Below are 20,352 nucleotides of genomic sequence, written 5' to 3'. Positions count from 1 at the left end.
AGGGCTCTGATGAGCAAAGGCTTACATTTTGAAGCTTCTGGATCAGGCTCTCTGCTTGACACATCAGAACACTGTACATCTTTACACATTTTACGTTCGCGGACTCGCCAGCGACCAATTCAGCCTCATTCAAGCCTCGATGGCGAGCTCTCCGGTTAGCAGCTTCTTTTTCCACAAAGGGCTGCGGAGGAGTTTTGCTCCCCACTTTCCCCAGAGCTCACGGTATGATTACAAATGCAGGTTTTACTCCCATGAGTACTGCTGGTGATGTGAACGGGACTACACATGCGGGCACAGGTTTGCGGGGTCCGACCCTGCGAGCAGCACGTGGCAGCGCAGTACCCAACAATGAAGTTTGCGCTTTTAAGTTTTATTATGAGTTTTATTGTTCCCATTTGTTTCTGGGGGGACACTGTCCTTCACATTCAAGCCATATAATGGATAAAAATAATCCTGCTTATGCTATTATTAATTAGCTTTTTTGCAACTGAGGAAACGTTTAGAAATCACACTCACATGTCACCACATAGTCATCTTTGTTTAAAAGTTCATTCAGTTTGAATAGTGAAAATAAAAAGCAGTTTTCCACTTGGACTTTAGATGTTTCTCGAGCAGATTCTCACGCAAACGCAATCGTGGAAAGTTTGTGCCGTAGACACTGCGTAAGGCTGCTTCAGACTTGGAGGTATAATGTTGACAGTAACAATCTCCGTAAATTTATGTTCATTTTCAATTTTTTAATTTATTTTTAAACACGTAGCTTATGTTTTAGACCCTGAACTGCTCATCTTCTGCCAAACGTTCAGCAAAACGGTGCAGGATTTCTGCTTGCTGTTAGGGAGAAATGACTGTCCAAGTGGCGTACTTTATGCAAAATATGGGTGACTCAAGATCAGATTCCCATCAACACACTTGAATTTCAGACACGTTTAACAAGTAATAGCCGTCTTAGCTGAGAATCTTTCAAATGTTTAGCCTAAAGAGGTTAACTGCATTTCACACAATATTTACAACTGAGGGGGGGAAAAAAAAATTGCAACTCTTCCGAACTGACAAATTTTACAGGATAATTACAGGACAGTATTTTACTAATTTTTGGGTCCCCAGGTGTATTGGCATGACTATGTGGCTTTTGCAACCTAAAACTTTTGAAGGCGGCCTTTGTGACAGCTAATTAAATATGCACACGTACAGTATCACGTTTTAAGACGTGATACCACATAGCATTTAATAAAGGTTAACAGTCTGAATTCCTGATACGATGAGCAGCAGACTGGAAGACACGTATGTTTAAGTCAAGATGTAAGCTAGGGAGCATCTTCCCAAACTGTAACATCATTTTGCAATTTACTGTATTTCTTTTGTTGTGATGCAGATTCAAAATATTTAAATCACAGTAAAATATAGTATCTACACATTTTGTTACCCAGTTGCTACCCTGTTACATTTCACTGGAGACATACCCCTCTGCTGAGATAACTGATTCTCCATTTGGCCTGAACTCTGTGCAAAATCCTACAAGGGGGGAAAAAAAAAAAAAAATGGCATCAGGTTTTCCGATCTTACATCTGAGGAATTAAAACAACATTTTTAAGTCTTTACCGTCACTCAAAAATACTAATACTTTATGAAATCTGTAAATTAAAAAACTCTGGCTTGTTTGCTACAAATCATAAAAGAGTACTGCCAGCACTTAAATTCTGTAAGATACAGTGGAATTTTATACATTTATAACTTTTTTTGAAAACAAAACACTCTCCCCCAAAAACAACTTTTAATACACAGCATAAACCCCAAGGTTTTAATATCTTCATAGGAATAGTTATTGTGACTTTTAATTTAAAAGAACATTTATTATAGCTGTGTTTCTGTAAAGTAAATGGTGTTTTAGAATTCTGTTCCTGACTCCAAATACACTTTTACAAAATTCTCGACTTATCCCCATTTCATCGGCTGTGCCTCCCAGCGACGCGGGAGCCCAAGTGAAGTTTTTCCACAGCCGTGATGAAGTCTGGCCAATGCTGCAGCCGGCTGCGTAACCAGCTGAGGTGCAGTCAATCGCGATGTGCGATCCCTGCTGCTATCGGACGGGATGCTGCATCCTCCGGTGTCAGCAAGGACACCGACTTCGCTCGGAACACCGTAGGGTTACGCAAGTCAGCTGCCCCAGTACAGAGAGGGCTTTTGTTCAAGTATTTCAGAGAAGAGATGGTATTATTTGCCAGTAGAAATACAATTTAGCAAGTAACGGATACTCATAAATGTTTTTTAATTATTTCTGTACATCTAGAAACAGAAGTAATGAAAAGAAAAAGGATGATGCAAACTTCATTTGATAGAAATAAATCTGTTGGTAGGGAGGTATAACGTGGGTCGTTGCAAAATCCAGCAATCGTTTTCCTTTCATTTACGCTGCACACATTAAACACACTGTATTTAAGTGTTATATTTGTACACACCACCAAACTTTTACGTAAACGGGACTTCTTTTTACATTCCCTGGCACAGGAAGAATCTCATTTTCTAGTCACAGGGAAACATTTTGCAGTCTTTCCCAAACCTTTCACTGAATCAAATGAGAGATTTGCTTGACAAACAGCAGAGAGTTGAAATAAAAGTACAGAGGAAAGTCTCGTCTGTGCGCGTGGGTATCTGAGCATTCCTCGGTTCCTTTCAGAATCGTTCTCTGCGTGTATATGCAACGTTGGGGATTAGGTTTTAGAATAGGTAAAATACTAAAGTACTAGTGAAGTCAGCAAAGACGTGACACTTTACAGCACACAAGGATCTTCCTTATTTTAATATAACACCTTTTTTTAAAAGCCTGCAAGAACAGTACGTGGGCTTGGCATCTGAGATGTATCTCTAATTGGAAATCAAATTAATAACGTTGACCCTTGTAAATATACTTATGCTTTGCCGTAGCTACTGGGGATTTCAATGCCATTCTCCCTCTTTAGCACAGAAATCAAGGTAAATAACCTTAATCACTCATATAGGAAACACTCTCCTCCACTCTCATGGTTTTTGGCTGAAAAAAACCCAACTAAACTTGCTGCATTTACTCATAATGCTCAAATTATTTTTTGCCACTGCAACATCTACACTGAAATCTGTAGTTTCCCTATAAGAAAGTCAAAGATGAATTATAGCTTTGTATTTAAGCAGAAGTTCATCACTATATGGCAAATTCTTTTAATGCTAAGTTCCAAACTTTTTTTTTTTTTTTAAAACCTGCTACACAATTATTTTAGTACTAAAAGGATAAAAAGTAGTCGCACTCAGAAGTTTGATGTTATGCTAAGACTTTTAGTAAATATTTAGTTCTTGTGCCTTCTCTCCCAAATCCACATAGCCTGCCCTTGGACTAGCTGTAAAGCATTAGGAAAAAGAGTATGAGTAACATTTCTGTATCAACAACAGTAACTTTCAGGTGACTGATACAGAGTTACTAGACTCCTAAAAGCATATTATATTTTAATAGTAGAGTGTTTACAAAAACTGCATTTATTCATTGGAAACAGTCAATAAAATGTATGGAAAACATAAGGCATGTATAAAATGTGATACATCAAGGACAGCATATAAATTTAGACAAAGGGAACAAAAATGTTGTAAATCCTTATTCATAACAGTATCCGCAATGACCTCAGTGGCTTACTGTCAAAAATAAAGATTCCAAGATTAGACCGGTAACATATGTTCTGTGTATTTTCTGCATAAAATATATACACTTCTGTTCAGTTCTCTCTGTAAATCTATTGTACACCGTATACAACTGTACATTTGTATGTAAACACATTAATATACTGATTTCAGATATGCTGTACGTGCGGTAGTTTTTAAAAAAGTAAGTATTTTAAGAATTGTCTTCTTAAGAGCAGGATCTACATCAAATCTTGCTAGCACATCCAATAACTTTAATGAAAACAAGATTCTTCGTGTGATAGCGAGAACCTGAACTAATAGGTAACCTTCTAGGGTTCTAAGATGCCTCAAGTACCGGCATAATCTGTGGTTTGCAAAGAGCTGCAGAGAATCTTCAAGTACTTCAAGGCTGTTTACTTGTTTTACTTAAGTCAAATGATTTCCATATACACAGCAAAGGCAAGGAAAACTGCTGCAGCTATCCCCCACGCCGCTGTTACGTTACTGCGATAGCTACCTGAATGAACGTGGCGAGTAAAACACAACTCATTTCCTGCTCCAGGATGATCTTGTTCTGAGGGTTATTGTAACAAGCAGCTATTAGCGAAGGGAAGAGCACTTTGATTAAACGAGGATCACTGAAATACTGGAAAGGCAACTGGCATAGTTTTTGCAGCACTGTGGGGTGACGGCCAGATTGTACAATGATCTGAAAATACAAACGTAACAAAATTAAAACACGTAATCTATCTGTTTTTCTCTTCCAGTTAACCACCAAGGGCGTTGAAGTCATGCTGAAAAAATGAGCACGGCTGATGAGTAAATACTTAAAAAAAAAAAAAAAAAAAAAAAAGCAAGCTTATAACAGTTAGCCCAAATAACTACTGGTTTAGTGTGCAAGTATTATTTTTATTGCAGAGGAACACAAAGAATATAAGACTGTGAAACTTCTTTTTCCTGTATCACTCAAAAAGACAGTAAGTAAATGAGAAGGGGATAAAGCTGCAGATTACAATAAAATAGATAATTTAATACCTTCATTCAAAAGACAAAGAATTACAGCAAAGGGACTACTGTGAGAGCTATGAAACAAAAAAACCCAACCTCAACATAGTCAGCATGTCTTTAGGGGGAAAAAAAAAAAAAGAAAAAAAAACCCAACCAAAAAAAAACCAACCCCAAAACCATCAAGAAAGAGATCACCCCGACTGTAAAAACCCTCCCAAAGCTCCATCATCCTTTCCTGGAGTGCTCTCTGGCAATTAGAGGGGACTCTGTTTCATGGTACATGTCTGCCACGCATTCTCAGGCACCAAAAAGAAAAGGTGATTGTAAGCTGCACAGCGAGGAGTTTCAGTAAGTAGAGACTCAGAAAGATCCTCCCATCTGTATTTCTTATCTCACTTTCTATCAGTGCCATTGACTCTAAAAGGAGAATTGTTTAGATAAATGGGACTGTTGTCATGAAGCAGGCTAAGTTTACAACTGTGTATATCTGAAGAAATAAGGCAATGCTATTACTGGTCTCCTGCAAAGGAACCTTTCCAATTTACTTGATATTCTTATAAAGTCTTTGTGATAAACTAAAAAATGCCCAAATCGGATCTGTTCCAAGTAACCTTGATTAGACAATTATAATATGAAAGAGCTGTTTGACCCAAACTTGGCTTTTCGGCATAGGAGGAAGCTCCTATAAGGTTAGAACACTGTAAAACTTAGGGTCACGACTGTAAATTGTACTTGGAAAAACACAATTTTACAGGTACACACCCAGACAAGTCTGCATTCAAATTAAAACCAGAAGGACAGAAAGAAGCAGTTGAGACCACAGGAACATAAATTACAGGGATTTACAAGTTTTCAAAGCACTTTTAACAATACCTTCAGAGCACCCTCTCAGTTGATAATGCAGTTCAGTTTAAAAACAAGATCAACAAAGTAATAGTTTGCATTTTTTTCAGTTCACCAGCCAAAAAGACATTGAAAGCCCTTCAAAATACTGGTAGAAATGTCTTAATGCCCTTAAAGACAGGAGGAATTTTTAAAAGACAGCCCAATATGTGACAATTAAGCATACATTCAGACGTTGTTTTGAGGAAAAGCATTGGGATGATTCTAAACTTAGCTGTCGGCTACCACCCCGGAAGCAAGAGGGTGCCTTTCGAGTTTGCAATCACCAAATTTTAAATTAACCGGAGCAGTTATTATATACATCTATGTTTTTCTATGGTTAATTCTACAATCAGAAAAGTACTTAAAATCAATCGTAACTGTACCAAAATAACTGCAATTGGTGTTTCTGATCCAGGACAGAACAACAAAACTCTTTGTTTCTTTTTAATGGCTACTGTACACTTGATGAAGAGGCAGAGGACAAGAAGTTTTTGGGATTTCATTTTTTATTTCACACTTCACTTCCTTTACCTGTTCTACAAATGCCACGCATAATTAGTGAACTCTTGCCAAACTAACAGTGCAGATACCCAGATAACTTCCATGGAATTATTATTTCATTATCTTTTTCTTTTCAACTTTTTTACTGCTATGATGTTATCGACATTAAAGATAAGAAGGTATACACCAGTGCTGCTCATTGTTTTAATCTGGTATTTATCACATGTGGAATCAATTTAATGATTTCAGCTCATTGTACTAATGCAGCTACTAAACCTGATACACTGTATTATGTACTCTGAAAAAAAAGTCATGAGTCACCCCTTACTGGAAAAAACCCCAAACAAATAAACCTCTAGCAGAGCACATATTCCTTGTCTCACTGTAACTGGTGGAGAAAGTGAAGTCCAGCCCTTGACTTAGCAGATGAACAACGAAGAAAACAAATTAAAACCTTGCCTGTAACTTCTTTATGGTGGAAAAACACTTCCTTTTTTTTTTTTTTTTTAAAAAAAAACCAACAAAAAACCCCCCAAAACAAACCAGTCACTTGGCTGAATGATCCCAGGGAGTTTTGCAGGCCTGGAATACTCTTACAAATGCTCTAACGCGACACACAAACTCCTTACTGAAATGCAGTGCAGAAAGCTTGCTTTTCCTCCTGCCACATACTGGAATCCAGACACATTTACCTAGAATTAGCTTTTCTTGTTGCGCTCTCTCTGGCCCAAAAGTCAGATATGCCTGTCAAACGTAACAAGATCCTAATTAAATCACCGCATTTCTGTACAGCAAAGCACTTAAGCACCTGTTTAACTTCAGATACGTGCCTAGGTTCCATTAATATTTGCTTGTGGTTTTATTTTTCTGAATTGAGACCTATCAAATTAGTACAAGATACTTTTTTTTTTTTTTTTAAATCCAGAGGAGGCAACTCACATTAATGTTTTCTATATTTCATTAAAAAGTTTTGCTTACTTTCAAAATTTATAGCTATTCATACAACTTTATTGGTTTTGCCTGTATGTAGCTTAAATAAATTCCAAAGAAGATGTACCTGCTTAGCTTAGCTTATTTTTGCCCCAACACAGGAAACATTAGAAGAACCCTAAACTACGCACAGGTAAGAGAGACAGCAAATACGTGTCTGAAATGGTATTTCATGACGAATTAATGAAGTTTTTAGTTGTGCTACCAGCCCTTCTCAAGACCCTCACACAGAGTGCGGTGATGGGATGATTCAGGGTTAGTACACCAGAAAGCACCGGCCAACGGCACCACCAGCCCTCAATGTGAAAGCCTGCTGAAAATGAGAGGCTAGAGCATCTTACATCGTTTACTGTGCTGAACTGAAGCAGTCTCTATGCCGTGTAAGATGATGGTTAGGCAAGGCTGCACAATATATCCCCCTCTAATACCCAATTTTACTTTTAACCTTTGAATGTTGAAGAATACAATTTTCTCTGCTTGGTCTCTGTCTGGATTTCCAGCTCTGCTATACAACGTAGGCTGCGCCTACTGAATCCGCACTAGCTGACAGTCCAGCACAATGACTAATGTGATGACCTGTGGGAACTTTTCACTGAGCAACACCTTTCAAGGTTGCCTATCAGTTATCTTCTGTCACTCCCACCCGTTTATAGCCTTCTGCAGGTCCCGCTAATTTGCTTAATCTCCAACAGCCAGAGGGTCAGGCGCTCTTTTCTGCCCTACCAGGCAACCCATGCTCCCGTGTGACTCTTTGGAAAGTGCACTCTGCACTCTCAAGTGCAATAACCATCCTGATCCACTGGATTGTTATTTCTGAAGTTTATCACGTAGGAAAGCACGATTCATGATTTCTAAAGTCGCTAGACAGAATCCATTCTTTCCTCAAGTTTCCTTGGGCCGACACTCACTGTATGGTATATTGCTTGGCCGTTTGCTGCACTTACTCTAGCAGTGAAAGTCTGAAGCGGTATAAGAATCAGTCTTTCAAAACAGACTGCAATGACAAAAGCCAGCAGTATGCCACGCAGCACTTGAGCAATAAAAAAAGGACAATGAATCAAAAAAATTAAAAGCGCCTTGTGGTATGGAACAGTAATAAAGTTGTGAGGGGAACTCATCATTTTGCTGGGAGATAAGGCTTCCCCTGTCACTTGGGTAGGGTGTCTGGCTACAGACCTGAGGTGACTGCTAGGAGAATATTCCATTTTGGATTCTGCAGTTCCTCCTTGTATTCCCACCAGGACAGCTCCAGCAGCCGCCTTCTCCCGCTGCTGCTTCCTGGCACCCTGCAAAGGAGATCTTCCCAGGATTGAAGTCCATAAACTGTATAGACCCAAATAACGTAGGTATGATTTTCCTCTGGGTAGAAAAGGGAATGTTGCAGCTAATTTAATTTTTTTATGAAGCTCCAAGGGCCCAAAAAATAACTTCCTGATGAACCTGCAGGAATGAGAATCGTAAAAGTGCGACTCCTTTCCTTGCTTGCAAGGGCAGGGAGATAACTGCTAGCATACGCAGAGAGATGAAAACTAGCAAGGGAAAGATATTGTGAACACCACCTAATTCTATTTACATACTGTATATATGTATACTTTCACTTAATCTTCCTCTATATTCCTTTTATCATGAAGGAAAATGACAATTGCTTTCAAATGCATTCGTATCGATTTTTCTCAAAGCAGGGTCATAAAATCTTCTTAACTAATAGGATCCAGATCTTTTGAATGATACAGCAATAATACAACAATAACTAGTAGTTCAATCAAGTTGTCCTGTGAAGATTTACCTTTTTTTAAGCTATGGAGTAGCATTTTTCGTGACAATTCAAATTTCCGTTCCAAGGTTGTAACTGCACACATTTTACATACGTAAAACATATAAAAAGGGAAACTAATTGAATTTAAAACTTTGCCTGCAACCTTCAAAAGATTTAAAGAAGATTATGATCATGGATTGGTTTTCAATAGTTCTATGTGTGTATGGTAAATATTGTCAGATATTTTATTTCAAGCAACAAAAACATGGTTCAGTCTCAGACCAAGAACTTTTTCACTCCTTGTGTACTAAAGGAAGGTTAGTCCAGGATTACTGCAGAGTGGAAGTGATTTTTAGAGCATTATTTAGTCTAGTTCTACTGACAGATTTAGGTCTTCTTGTTTCACTTGGACATTTGCAGCTCTGGAAAGGCATCATTCATGTCAGTTATTTCTGTCCATACATACCATAAAAACACTGGAATTACATTTCAAAGAGGCTAATTAACTTTCTGGTCAGGAGGAACAGAAAGCCAGCAGCAAGCTTGTTGGCTGTGCAAAGGCAAAACAACGAACTGAGAAGTGAGTATTCAACTGATTCAGAGAGCCAGGTTCTCAATGAACTAAACTGTGCTAGACCAGAGAATCACAATAACACGAATCAATGATAATCACTGACTGAAGATTATCCATAGATTTAGAAAGCTACAAGACATTCATCACATGCCTAAAATGATAATAATATTTACCATTCTATTAAATTATTTCCTCAAAGGTTGCTTCTCCCCACCCCCAAATTAATAATGAAGTAAATCTCACCACAGGTTAAAAATGAATTGGTTTAAGCCTGGCAAGAAGCTGTTCTCCAAATAGTTAGAGGGAGGACAGGTTACTAAGCCAAAGCCTAAGCCCACAACAGGCTGTATTTCACGGTCAAAGCAGCTTCCCTAGCTATCAAACTGAACAAGCTGGTGCGCTTGCCACGAGACACTGGCCACATCCATTTCGGCACAGCAAGCAACGCTGCCAGTGATAATCCAGTGCTCCAGGGTCCTTCAGGCTGGGGGACACAGCCGGTGCTGGCCCTTGGAGACCTATGGGGAATGCACGAGAGCCCTCAGCCTCACTGGAAGACATGATTTAAGTGTTGCCAAATAGAAAGACTGTACGTTGGTACTTTTCACAGCAGACCCCGTAACTTACTTGAGTTCTCATTTTCATTCTGTTGTGTTGCCCCATGACTTCCTGTATCACAGATTTCCCATTACCATTAGGGCAATGATTTTGCAAAAGCTTATTTTTTGTTAAGCTGACGCTTCGCTCAAGTCACCAGTAACGCTTTTCTCCACAAAGGCATACAGGTGTGCTTTCCACACCACAAATAACAGAAAAACTCACAGCAGCCTGGATACTCTCCTGCATCTCTCCTAGTAGCCGCCTGGTTACTCTGCCTGCCAGCTCACACGGCTTTCCAGACATCAACTACACAAAATATCAGAAGAGGTAAAAAATTAGTGTCTTTGGATGTTAACTTGATTGTATTGCTTACTTATTACTTATATTCCTTTTTCTATATCTTAACATTATGTCATGGTTGATGCTGTCAAAAAATGCAACAGAAAAATGCAGACATTTTGGGAGCAAATGCACTGCAGGCATCAATGGCGCTGCTAGGGCACAGCCACCATAAATTAGACCTGCAGAAGTAGTGGGATGTCCAACTACGAAGGTAGAGACGACGTCCAGCCACTCTCAGCTGCCATCTGAGCGCCTGGAACTGCACAGATGCTGCCAGGTCTCCCCAGGAGCAGAGGGGAGCTTGCTTGGCAACACTGCAGGAGGAAAATTATGGGTGCTTTCTGTAGCCTATCAGTTTATTTCATCCACAGAAGAAAGGAAAAATTGCTTCTTGCTGCTTTAAGATAGCAGAGAAAGAAAGATTGCCAAGGAGAGAACCGAGATCTGTAACCACAAAAACCCCCAAATATCAAGATTTGAACAAAACCTTACAAGTCATTTAAGTGCACCGCTCTCGTGTCGTTAACTCAACATGACAACATTGTGTTCTTAGCACTCTACAGTCAGGCTGGTGGTTTTTTAGTAATTTTGACCAAGTACTAGAAGTTGTAGCTCTTTTACCAAATGAAAAGTAAGACAAAATTATACTAACGTGAAGTGCATACAGGAAAACAGAGCTGAATCATAACTTTGTAAAGTTTAAAACTTCCTGAAGCAAAACCTTCCTCAGCTCTTGGAGAGAAAAAAACTGCTAATGAAATGGTGTATTCCATTGGTACTTAGAAACAAATAGAGTAATTATCACCGTGAGTTGAATTAACTTTCTAGAAAAACATCCTTCTCAATAGAATTTCCTTTTATTTTTATGAAACGAAGCATTAAAATGTGCTCTTCTACTGTAATGTATTTTACGTTTGGATGCAATTTTCTTAGAAAACTCAGATTAAAAAGCTAATGGTTCTCTAAGGGGCACTCCTTGCTGTTTCCACTATCTTGTACGACCTATGGTTCCAAACTTGAACATGGCCATTATAAACATTTGGATCTTAAAATTGTACTGTCGGTATGGGAACAGTTAATGTTTCTTTTCTATTTATTTATCATTTACATAAATGTCAATTCTAATTTGGACAAACAACTAACAACTTTATTGAACAGGAACTGTGCATCTAATCTCTGTAACTACAGTATTCCATCAAACAGTTAAACTCTTTTGTTTGATGTCAGGTTATTTATAACACTGTAAAAGAAATAAGTCTTTGTATTAGTAGTCCAGAGTTTCTCTTCAAAGTTAGATCTGCATTATTTCTTTGCTTCTATATAAACAGATCTCATACTGCTAGTATTTAATCAGCAGAATATGTCACCACTTAGGCTCTTCTTCTGTTTTAAGGTCAAGCTCTTTTCTTTCCATTTTGCAAACTCCACTACTGGCAAGGCTCTGAGCAAAGAATGTTCTAAATTCCTCCTAACGTTTATCGGGGAATCAGAGCACCACTTCCATGCAAAAACAATGTTCCAGAATGCTACATTCAAATTTAAAAATAAGAATTTTGTCTATTTGAAAAATTCCAGTGTTTATTTTCTTCACATCACATGTAAGCTTTCAGAGAGAAGATAAGAGAGTTCAGAAATAACATTAGTCTTCCTATAAACCACATTATGAGCATTGTCCCTTTAGAGCCAGCTCTATGGTTTAAGCACACAGATTCAGTGGTGTTCTGTGTATACGTAACAAAGAAAAAAAAATCTGAGCAGTTTTTGTGTAATCATCCTAAGGCGTTCGAGCATTTAGGGCAGGACAATGGCAAATACAAGCACAGTGATGCAGTAAAGATGGAAAAATGTTGATTGAAAGTGATGGTAGGGGGAAATCTAGATAAAGAAGTTCTTTATACAAAGCTCTCTGAAAAATGTCACCCAAAATGACAACTAACAAGTCACCTTAGTTCTAAGACAACAAATGAAGCATATATAGATTAAATTCAGCAATAAATACATACATAATATTAAACAAATATTGTAACAGATAAGCTCCATTACAATGTGATGAAAGGAGAATGGAAACTATTCTAATATGCATCGAAGCCATCTGTGAATTTAACACATGCCCAGGCTACAGCAGAAAATTGTAATCTAATGTCTGAACTAGCAAAGGTATTAAGGAAAAGCCTAATTTTAAAAATGATAGCATTTTGGCATTTAACATATTAACATAAAAATAAGTATTTAAACATGTAACATTGCTCTCATGCATAATGTTACTCATTACTTTAGTACCTTGTTAAACTGAAGGCAATCATTGCTTTCTAGAAAACGGTAAGCTTCATTGTTTCCAAAATAACGTAACAGGAGATTTATATGCTTAAGTGTTGACCTAATAATTTTTATCAGAAGAGAGAATTATTATTCATGAAATGTACTGAGAAATACATATACTGTAAGCTCAAATAAAAAACCCATCATGCCATGTCTCAAATCCTTAGAATACTGAGATGACTAGAATTAGCCCTTGCAATCCTGCACTATTTTTGAAGAATCATCCTCATACTTAGGTAACATTTTCAACTCTGGCGACGTACCACTCGTAAGTTTAAGCTGCTGCTTTGGGTGTGATTCTCTGGTCATTTAAATGGATGAAACTCCACTGATGTCAATGAAGAATTCTTGCTTAAAAAAAGAAACAAGACCTTAGTCAACAGAAGTTCAAACAGACTATGGGCAGAGCTTTTTGCCATCATCCTTGAAAACATAGCTAGTTTGGGTCAAAATCCCCAGAAGGTGTGAATAATTGAAATATTACAGTCTAAAACACATCAAATCTTTCTGTGTCCCTCAGAGCATTTTTGCTTTTCAAAAGCAAGCGTTTTCTGTCACTCTCCAAAACCCTACTTGCAAGTAAGTTATAGAGTCTTAGAATTTTTATTACTAGTACATTTTGTCTTCTGGTTTCCACAATAAACGTAAAGGGTTTGTGAAAATATCTGACCATCAACTAAAAAGACTGTGAAACATCGAGCCATTGCAGAGCTGGCTGAGGAAAAACTTCAAACAGAGAGCAAGAAAATGTACTTTTCTGCCATAAAAAATGTGCTACAATTTACCCATTACTAAGGAGAAAGCAAGATGAGCAAGATTTTCCATAGTACTCACTTTGCAAGATTTAATGTGTTTTGGTTTTTCTTTATGTTTCAGTATCGCTTCAATCAAGTGTTACTTGAGCTGAACATGCTGAAATAGATTTGGGAGACTTCTTTGGGCCTCTTGCAGGCTCCCACCCTTAGAGCAGCATCCAAGTGCTTGGAACAACTGTCAACTGCCCAAGCCCAAAGCTGTGAACACAGAGCAGGCCGGCGTCCTCTCCGCGTGGGGCCAGCGATGTCGGGGACACTCACTGTGGGTCTGCAGAGACTCGGAAAACTTGGAAAAGAGTTTATGGGAGAAGTACAGGGAGTTCCCTCACAGATGAAGCGAGACAGACAATAGCTCACAAGGCCTGCTTAAATATTTGCAGGCTTTAGACTTTGTTTTAGATTTCTGTGTGAAATTTAATTCTCATGAAAAGGAGAGACCGACAGGCTGGGTGGGAAGGAGGCAGAGCGAAGGCAGGCCTTGTGCAAGCTTCTGCGTCCATCTCCGCCAATGGACCTCCACCGGCCAAACCCATAATGTTCCAGGCCCAGGTCTTAGCTGAGAAGAAACTGCTAATTAAGCAGGATTATGCCAAACTTTGTGGTGTTTTTTCGATGTGGACAAAGGCCCACTGGGGATTAAGCTGAGACCACCAAACTCCTTTTATTCCTGACCCAGGAATAAGATTAGAACGTCGCTCTCCGGAGGTGGCATTAGCCAATGGCTCTCTCGATCTCTAAGCTTTAGTTACCAACTATATTTTAAGACTGTTCAAAGTACTGGCTTTTATGACATTGGGAGCGAAGTTTATTCTTTTGTGTTTACAGTTTAATAATAAGGCAATAAGATAAATCCAAGTGCATTCATTTCTCATATTAATTCCTATAAGCTCTGTCTTCCCCTCCTACAAGGAATCACCCAGCCATCATGAACCGAAACTAGATACACTTGATTTCATGTTAAGTCTTTGCTCATATTAAATTACCTTCCCCACACTCCAAAAAAAAAAAAAAAAAAAAGGGATGCATTTTGGAACGTTAGAAATACAATTAAGATGTTATGCATGAAATATGCAGTCCCACATGCTTTTGCCGTATTCTACTTGCTTTGTCATAGATCATTCTTAAAAAAGAAAAAGTTCCTCACTATGCTCAAATAACAACAGAGGTGTCTAACAAGTTACCTAAGAGGCATCCTCGCTTTTCACCGACTGCCTAGATAGGAATGCCATCTTTGGTGAAGACATTGGTTCACGTAAGGGAATTTATGCGGTCCCGAGTATGTAAGGCTGATAGAGAAAAAGCATATATTACAGATCTGGTTTAATTTGCTCCATTTTAACTTGGTGAGTTTAATCCTTAGGGGGTTTTCTGTTCACAAACTGAAGTGCTCCTAAATGGTAGTCAAGACTACAACTTCACATGAATCACTCGCCAAAAGCAGCTATTCCACAAAATTTACCAGGCGTTTTTCATTCAAACCTATAAAGCTTTAAAAGGCTGTGTGTGTGGGGGGGGGTTGTATTATTGGTTGGGGTTTTTTGGTTGTGGGTTTGTTGTTCACTTTTTTCAAAGAACTAAACCCACAATCTCAACAAGAAATCCATACTCCTAAAAATCCCTCCTCTGAAAGGAAATGAACAAAATCAGAATTAGGTGATTTCAGATACTATTTACTTACAAATATGGACATTAACTATACAGTAACTACCAATTCCTGCACCCTGACTTTTGTGTTGTATTTTCAAAAACTCCACCTACCAGATCACAATTGTTCCAGTCACTCCATAGCCCCAAAAGCAACGTAAATAATGAACATTTAATGATGGCCTCTAGTAAACAACCCACATGGAAAGTCTACGTAATATTTGTATAAGCCTTCTTCCAAGTTTTCCTGTCAACTTCTGATTTTCCCAATTCTTCCATTTTAAAAGTATTTTTCTTTCTTCACACTACACTAGAGGAAACTGGCCATATACTTAAAGTCAATAGGCACTAACACTGCCAAAAGCACAAAATAATTTCCTTCCAGAAGGTAACTGTTAAGCTAAAGTCACTTTGTAGGTGTCCCTTAAAACCCAGCAGTACTTGTAACCGTAGTTAGGGTATATGTCACATGCATGTATCTATGTAGGTGATATGCAGATTGTGGGATAAAGTGTACTGCTATTTTATGACAGAAGTAAGACTTGCCATGTGAAAAGAATGTTTAAAAGAAGATATAATGATAAGCCAATCATTTAACAAAAAAGGGAAAGGCCAATCTCACGATGAAGCCTTTCTGGAGAGCTGTATCTCCTATGTTTTCCTTGCACTGGGAATGAGTCATAAATTTCATGATCCTTTCAGAACTGTGCCTACAATACAATATTTTAATTTCTTTGACTATTATACCTGTGACACTGCTGTGTGAGGTTTCATATTCTTAAGACAGGAGAAATTCCTCTCCTAAAATATCCTGTAATCTTACTGTTTTTACTCCTTGAACTGGAGCTAGCTGGCATGCCTGAAACATGTTTTACAATTAATTTTCCACTTCTATATAGCAAGGATAAATTTCTGATAAGTGAATGCTACTATTAAATCTAATTCCATGTGCTTCTATTTTCAACACGGATTATTACATATTAACATTTCAATTGTTTATAAGTTTACAGTAAGAATAATGTACCGTTCTTATGGACAGAAGTGTCTAGGGGTAAGAGGTTTGGAGCGACAGAGAAATAAATTAGACTCACGCAACTGGAAGACAAACTTCTGGGGATGAAATCCCTTCTTCAAGGACACGTGGTTTGTGTGTCCAAATTTTTCCGATTGCATTGGTTATTCTAAAATAAGTTTTTACTTCTATCTACAAACCCTAATTTTATAATTACATTTTTGAAAGCTGCATACACTTTTCCTTAGCTCTTTCACAGAGATTTTGTTTTGCAATCTAGTAATAAGACGTTTTAGTTCGACAATTTAGAAGCATACAGTTCTGTATCCTACAAATCCCAAAAGCTCGTGAGATTCTTCTAGAGCACTCTAAATACACTGTGTATCAAAGACTAAAAGAACAAGTGTTATTTTTATTTAAATAACTGCACAGCAAGACAAACGAACAATGCAACTTCTTTTGGAGCCTGTCAGGTAAGATCCCAAGTCTGAAGTTCTGATTTGTGATGACTTTTCAAATGAAAAATATTCACTAACTGCAATGAATATGGAAAGATTTTTATTCCCAATACAGCAATGTGAAAGAAGCCAAATCATCTGTCATTCACCTTAATTTAATTACATGGCCACATTCAATTATCCAATATAATATGCAAATGAACTGAGTTGACAGCACATGCTAATTATATTCATTATAATAATTAAATCAAACAATGAAAGGGAATAAAAATGTAATGAATTAGAAGAATATTTTTAATTAACAAGCACATTTTAATTAGAAACTGTAATCCCATAGTCTGATAGAGAATGATTGGCTTATTCGAAGATTGGACATTATTTTTATTATGCAGTTTAGTTTCACATGTCTATCCCTAGTATCATGGGACCTGTTTTCCTACGCTAATAGATTAAATGGTGGCCAGAAAAAGAGAACCAGTTTCCTCGATTGTACTTCATGCAAAGCAGATGCCTAATAAAGCCGAGCTCAGCTACAACATGATTACAGAATCCCGTCTCGTGAAACAAAGGCTGTCTAACTCTGTAGTAAACAAAAGTTCACGTGCCGATACAAAACAGACAGTGCAGTTTAGGCCTGACTAATGATGTTAAAGCATTTAAAATATTAAAGAAACACTCCTTGCTTTTTGAAATTTTCAGTTTCATAACTGATTTATTTCTTCAGTGACAGCAGCTGCCCTGAAAAAGCTTTATGAATGTTAAAATACGAAAAAAGGAAAGGAATATTACTAATATATTATATGTGGGCAGAGTCAGCAAAATCATAGTCTTTTTAAAATAAACAGAGCAAGCACTATCAAAACACTTAGGAATGCGTTCCTTAGGAGTCCACTGTCCTCATCGCTCCTCGACAGAATCACTCGGGCCTGGACCAAAAGCCAACCGTGGTGAGAACACTAACTGGGACCCCAGCCACTGTCTGTGTGTGAGCAGGACCCACCGCGGGGCCCTCCTCGTATTCGGGGCTCCTGGAAACTGCAGTGAAATATGAATCTCAAAGATATACAAGAGAAAAGAACTTTCCTTTTTCATTTGCCACTCGACTAAAAGCAGAGCATTACAGATAGTGTAATAAGACCAGACAAACCTAGATGACATTAAATGACTGGCATATGATGCTCTTGGAAGATTTTCTGCTACGAATGTGAAATATTTAGGAAATTGCCCTTTTATTATTTTGACTGCATGGTGGCAATAATTCACTTACTTAAATCACAGTACTACTACAGAAGGTCAATGGTGAGGTTGACAGGCTGTAAAATTTCCTTTTTAGAAATCTATCTATTCTCCAAACTGGGAAACTGCAATTTTTTTTTAGTAATTCATGCCGTTTTTTCTTTATTCCAGTACACTGTTTTGGATATTTATCTGATCATGTGGGTAGACAATGGAATCAGAAAAGGCACACCAAAAACTCCAAGTAACAATTCATTCCTTTTTCTGAGAGTTGAAAGGAATGAAAACATATAAAGGTTTATAATAAGGAATAAAAAGTTAGAGAGGAAAAGGCTTATTTAAACTACAAACGTTTCAAAACAAATGTACATTTCACTGCAAGAATAATGCAAATCTGCTTTGAAATACGTCAGTTATTGACTCTTTTAAAGTTTGTTCAAATACTAAATAAATTTCCGCAGGCTCTGTGGAAATTTGTTTTCATAGTCCAAGCCTGGTATATCTATTTTTATTATGCTGTTCTTTCCAGGAGTTCAAGCCTACTATTTGAAAGCTTTCACTATGAGACCAGTTTTTTATTTTTAGTAGGACTCTGCAGATGATCAACAAGGAAAGAAAAAAAATTGGAAGCTCGTAACATAGTAAAAAATTAAACTATAACTGAATGAAGAGAAAGCACTTCCCTTTTCATGAAAGGCATCATGTCTTCATTGGAAGTCACAACACTAACAGCAACTGAAAATAACAACCGTAAGCAAATCTCACTGCCTGCCTAGTAACAAAAGGAAAAATACTTTCTTTTACTAAAAAAAAAAAAAAAAAAACAAAAAACAACACAACCCTCCCCGCATTTTGCAAGGACCTGAGTAAGCAACACTTCCGTTTTTCAAAATGTTTTTTTAAACAAAGAAAACACAAACCAAACCAAGATGCTGGTTCCTCAGTTAAAAGCTTATCAAATAGGATTATCAGAAATTAAATAAAAAGTTATGCCCATCATGACACCTCTTGAGATAGTACCACCAAAGCAAACCACCATAAAAGACTGCTGTTAGTGTACGAAAAGTACTAAAATACCACTGTTGTTTTACCAAAGACCTAAACTTCTCTCTCAGAGCTGCAGCAGCTACCTTTTCATCTTGAAAATTAAATCGTTCTGGGGGTAGATTAGTGATGGCACATGCCCTCAACCCCAAGCGCACATGCTGAAGACTCCAAGACGCTGCAGAACCACCAGCCGGGAAGCATGCCCACAGACCAACGCATTAGGCACGTACTTAGTCTCTCGGCTGCCTGCCGGCAGCCCCCGTAGCCAGCTGCCGCCATGGCACAGTGCCTGCTCGCCACGGTCGGACCTTCGCCCCAGGGCATGAGCACTAAACAGCGACAGGCGCTATGGACTAACCGACAGCGCTGGTAGGAAATCCCTCTTCTGCGCTATTTCTGGCACGTTTATAGTTGGAAGTCCTCCGTGCAATGAATCACATCTGTTTATACTTGTGTGCCAGAAAAGACATTTTTAAACTGCAGAGAAAAGACAACATTGTTTGCTGGCACTTCTGGGTGCCCGCACAGCCCGTTGTGTAGCAGTGGGAATCGGAAAATGGCAGCAATATCACATGGATTTTCAAAACAATCGTATTAAAAAGCGTCGCCCACAGTCAGGCCCAGACCCTGAGTGGGATTTGATTGCACAGGGTAAGAAGGCTGCAGGATCCTCCCTCCGACTGTGGCCAAAGCCACAGAAACATTACTATGTAATTACATTATATAATTATTATAATATTTCTGACAGCATTGTCAGCTTTAAGATATTATAATGTTCCAATTATAGTCAACAACTTTAAGAACGTTATTGGACAGCTTTTCTCTAAACCCTTGCTGACAAGTTGTAACGCTTCTTTCTTCTGCTCTTCAGCTTAACTGAGGGCACTAAGCTCCTCTCATCCCGAACCCCTACCCCAAAAGCTGAACACAGCCAGGAACCAGGTGTTACAAGTATGGAGAGAGCACAAAAGATGTAAGTTTACAAAATACAGTGTTCAACTGACTCATACCAAAGATGTAGGCACCGTAACACAGTTTCTACACATCCAGAGTCAGGTTCACATCCTCAACAATAAAGAGCCAGTGCAACTTCTGCCCTGCCCAGTTTACTCTGAGATGCTACATATAAGCTGAGGAAACTCAGGGATTTTAAGACTAAAATATTTGAAATAGTTTTGAAGTGCTGTGTCTGGGTTGTTTTATAAACTAGTATGAGAGGTCAGGGTCCACTGACAAAAAGTGGACAACAATCAAGGAAGCTATAGGGGAATTTCCACTGTTTGTTCAACAGAGTATTTGGTTTACTACTAAAAAGATGCAAGGAAAAGAATGGCTTAAACGAGCGCTCTGGCTACCAGGGAGGTGGCTACATTGGCATCTGAGGACATGTCTTCACGGCAGACGAGCTCACTTGGCTTTAGAAGGGTTTACTTGGGTACCACAGCCGTCTGATCAAATTGACACGAAGCTAACTTGGAATTAAAAATATCAGTTGCTAAATATATCTCGGCAGCAAG

At 38.2% G+C, this 20,352-nt stretch overlaps 1 protein-coding gene across 1 annotated transcript in view; it reads right to left on the bottom strand.

Moving 5' to 3' along the window:
- The window catches only part of SCAPER (S-phase cyclin A associated protein in the ER), a 161,412-nt gene that overhangs the window by 951 nt on the left and 140,109 nt on the right, over positions 1-20,352 (bottom strand). The window contains exons 30-31 of the mRNA XM_075764713.1: positions 4,166-4,357; positions 1,464-1,515 (exon numbers count right to left, since the gene is read on the bottom strand). Of these exons, the coding sequence (XP_075620828.1) occupies positions 1,464-1,515; positions 4,166-4,357 (244 nt within the window). The remainder of the gene's footprint in view (positions 1-1,463; positions 1,516-4,165; positions 4,358-20,352) is intronic.

Source organism: Balearica regulorum, chromosome 12 (assembly GCF_011004875.1).
Source record: "Balearica regulorum gibbericeps isolate bBalReg1 chromosome 12, bBalReg1.pri, whole genome shotgun sequence".
In the NCBI taxonomy this organism is placed as follows: domain Eukaryota; kingdom Metazoa; phylum Chordata; class Aves; order Gruiformes; family Gruidae; genus Balearica; species Balearica regulorum.
The sequence above is the reverse complement of the archived record's forward strand: the minus strand, read 5'-3'. Positions and strand labels throughout refer to the sequence as shown.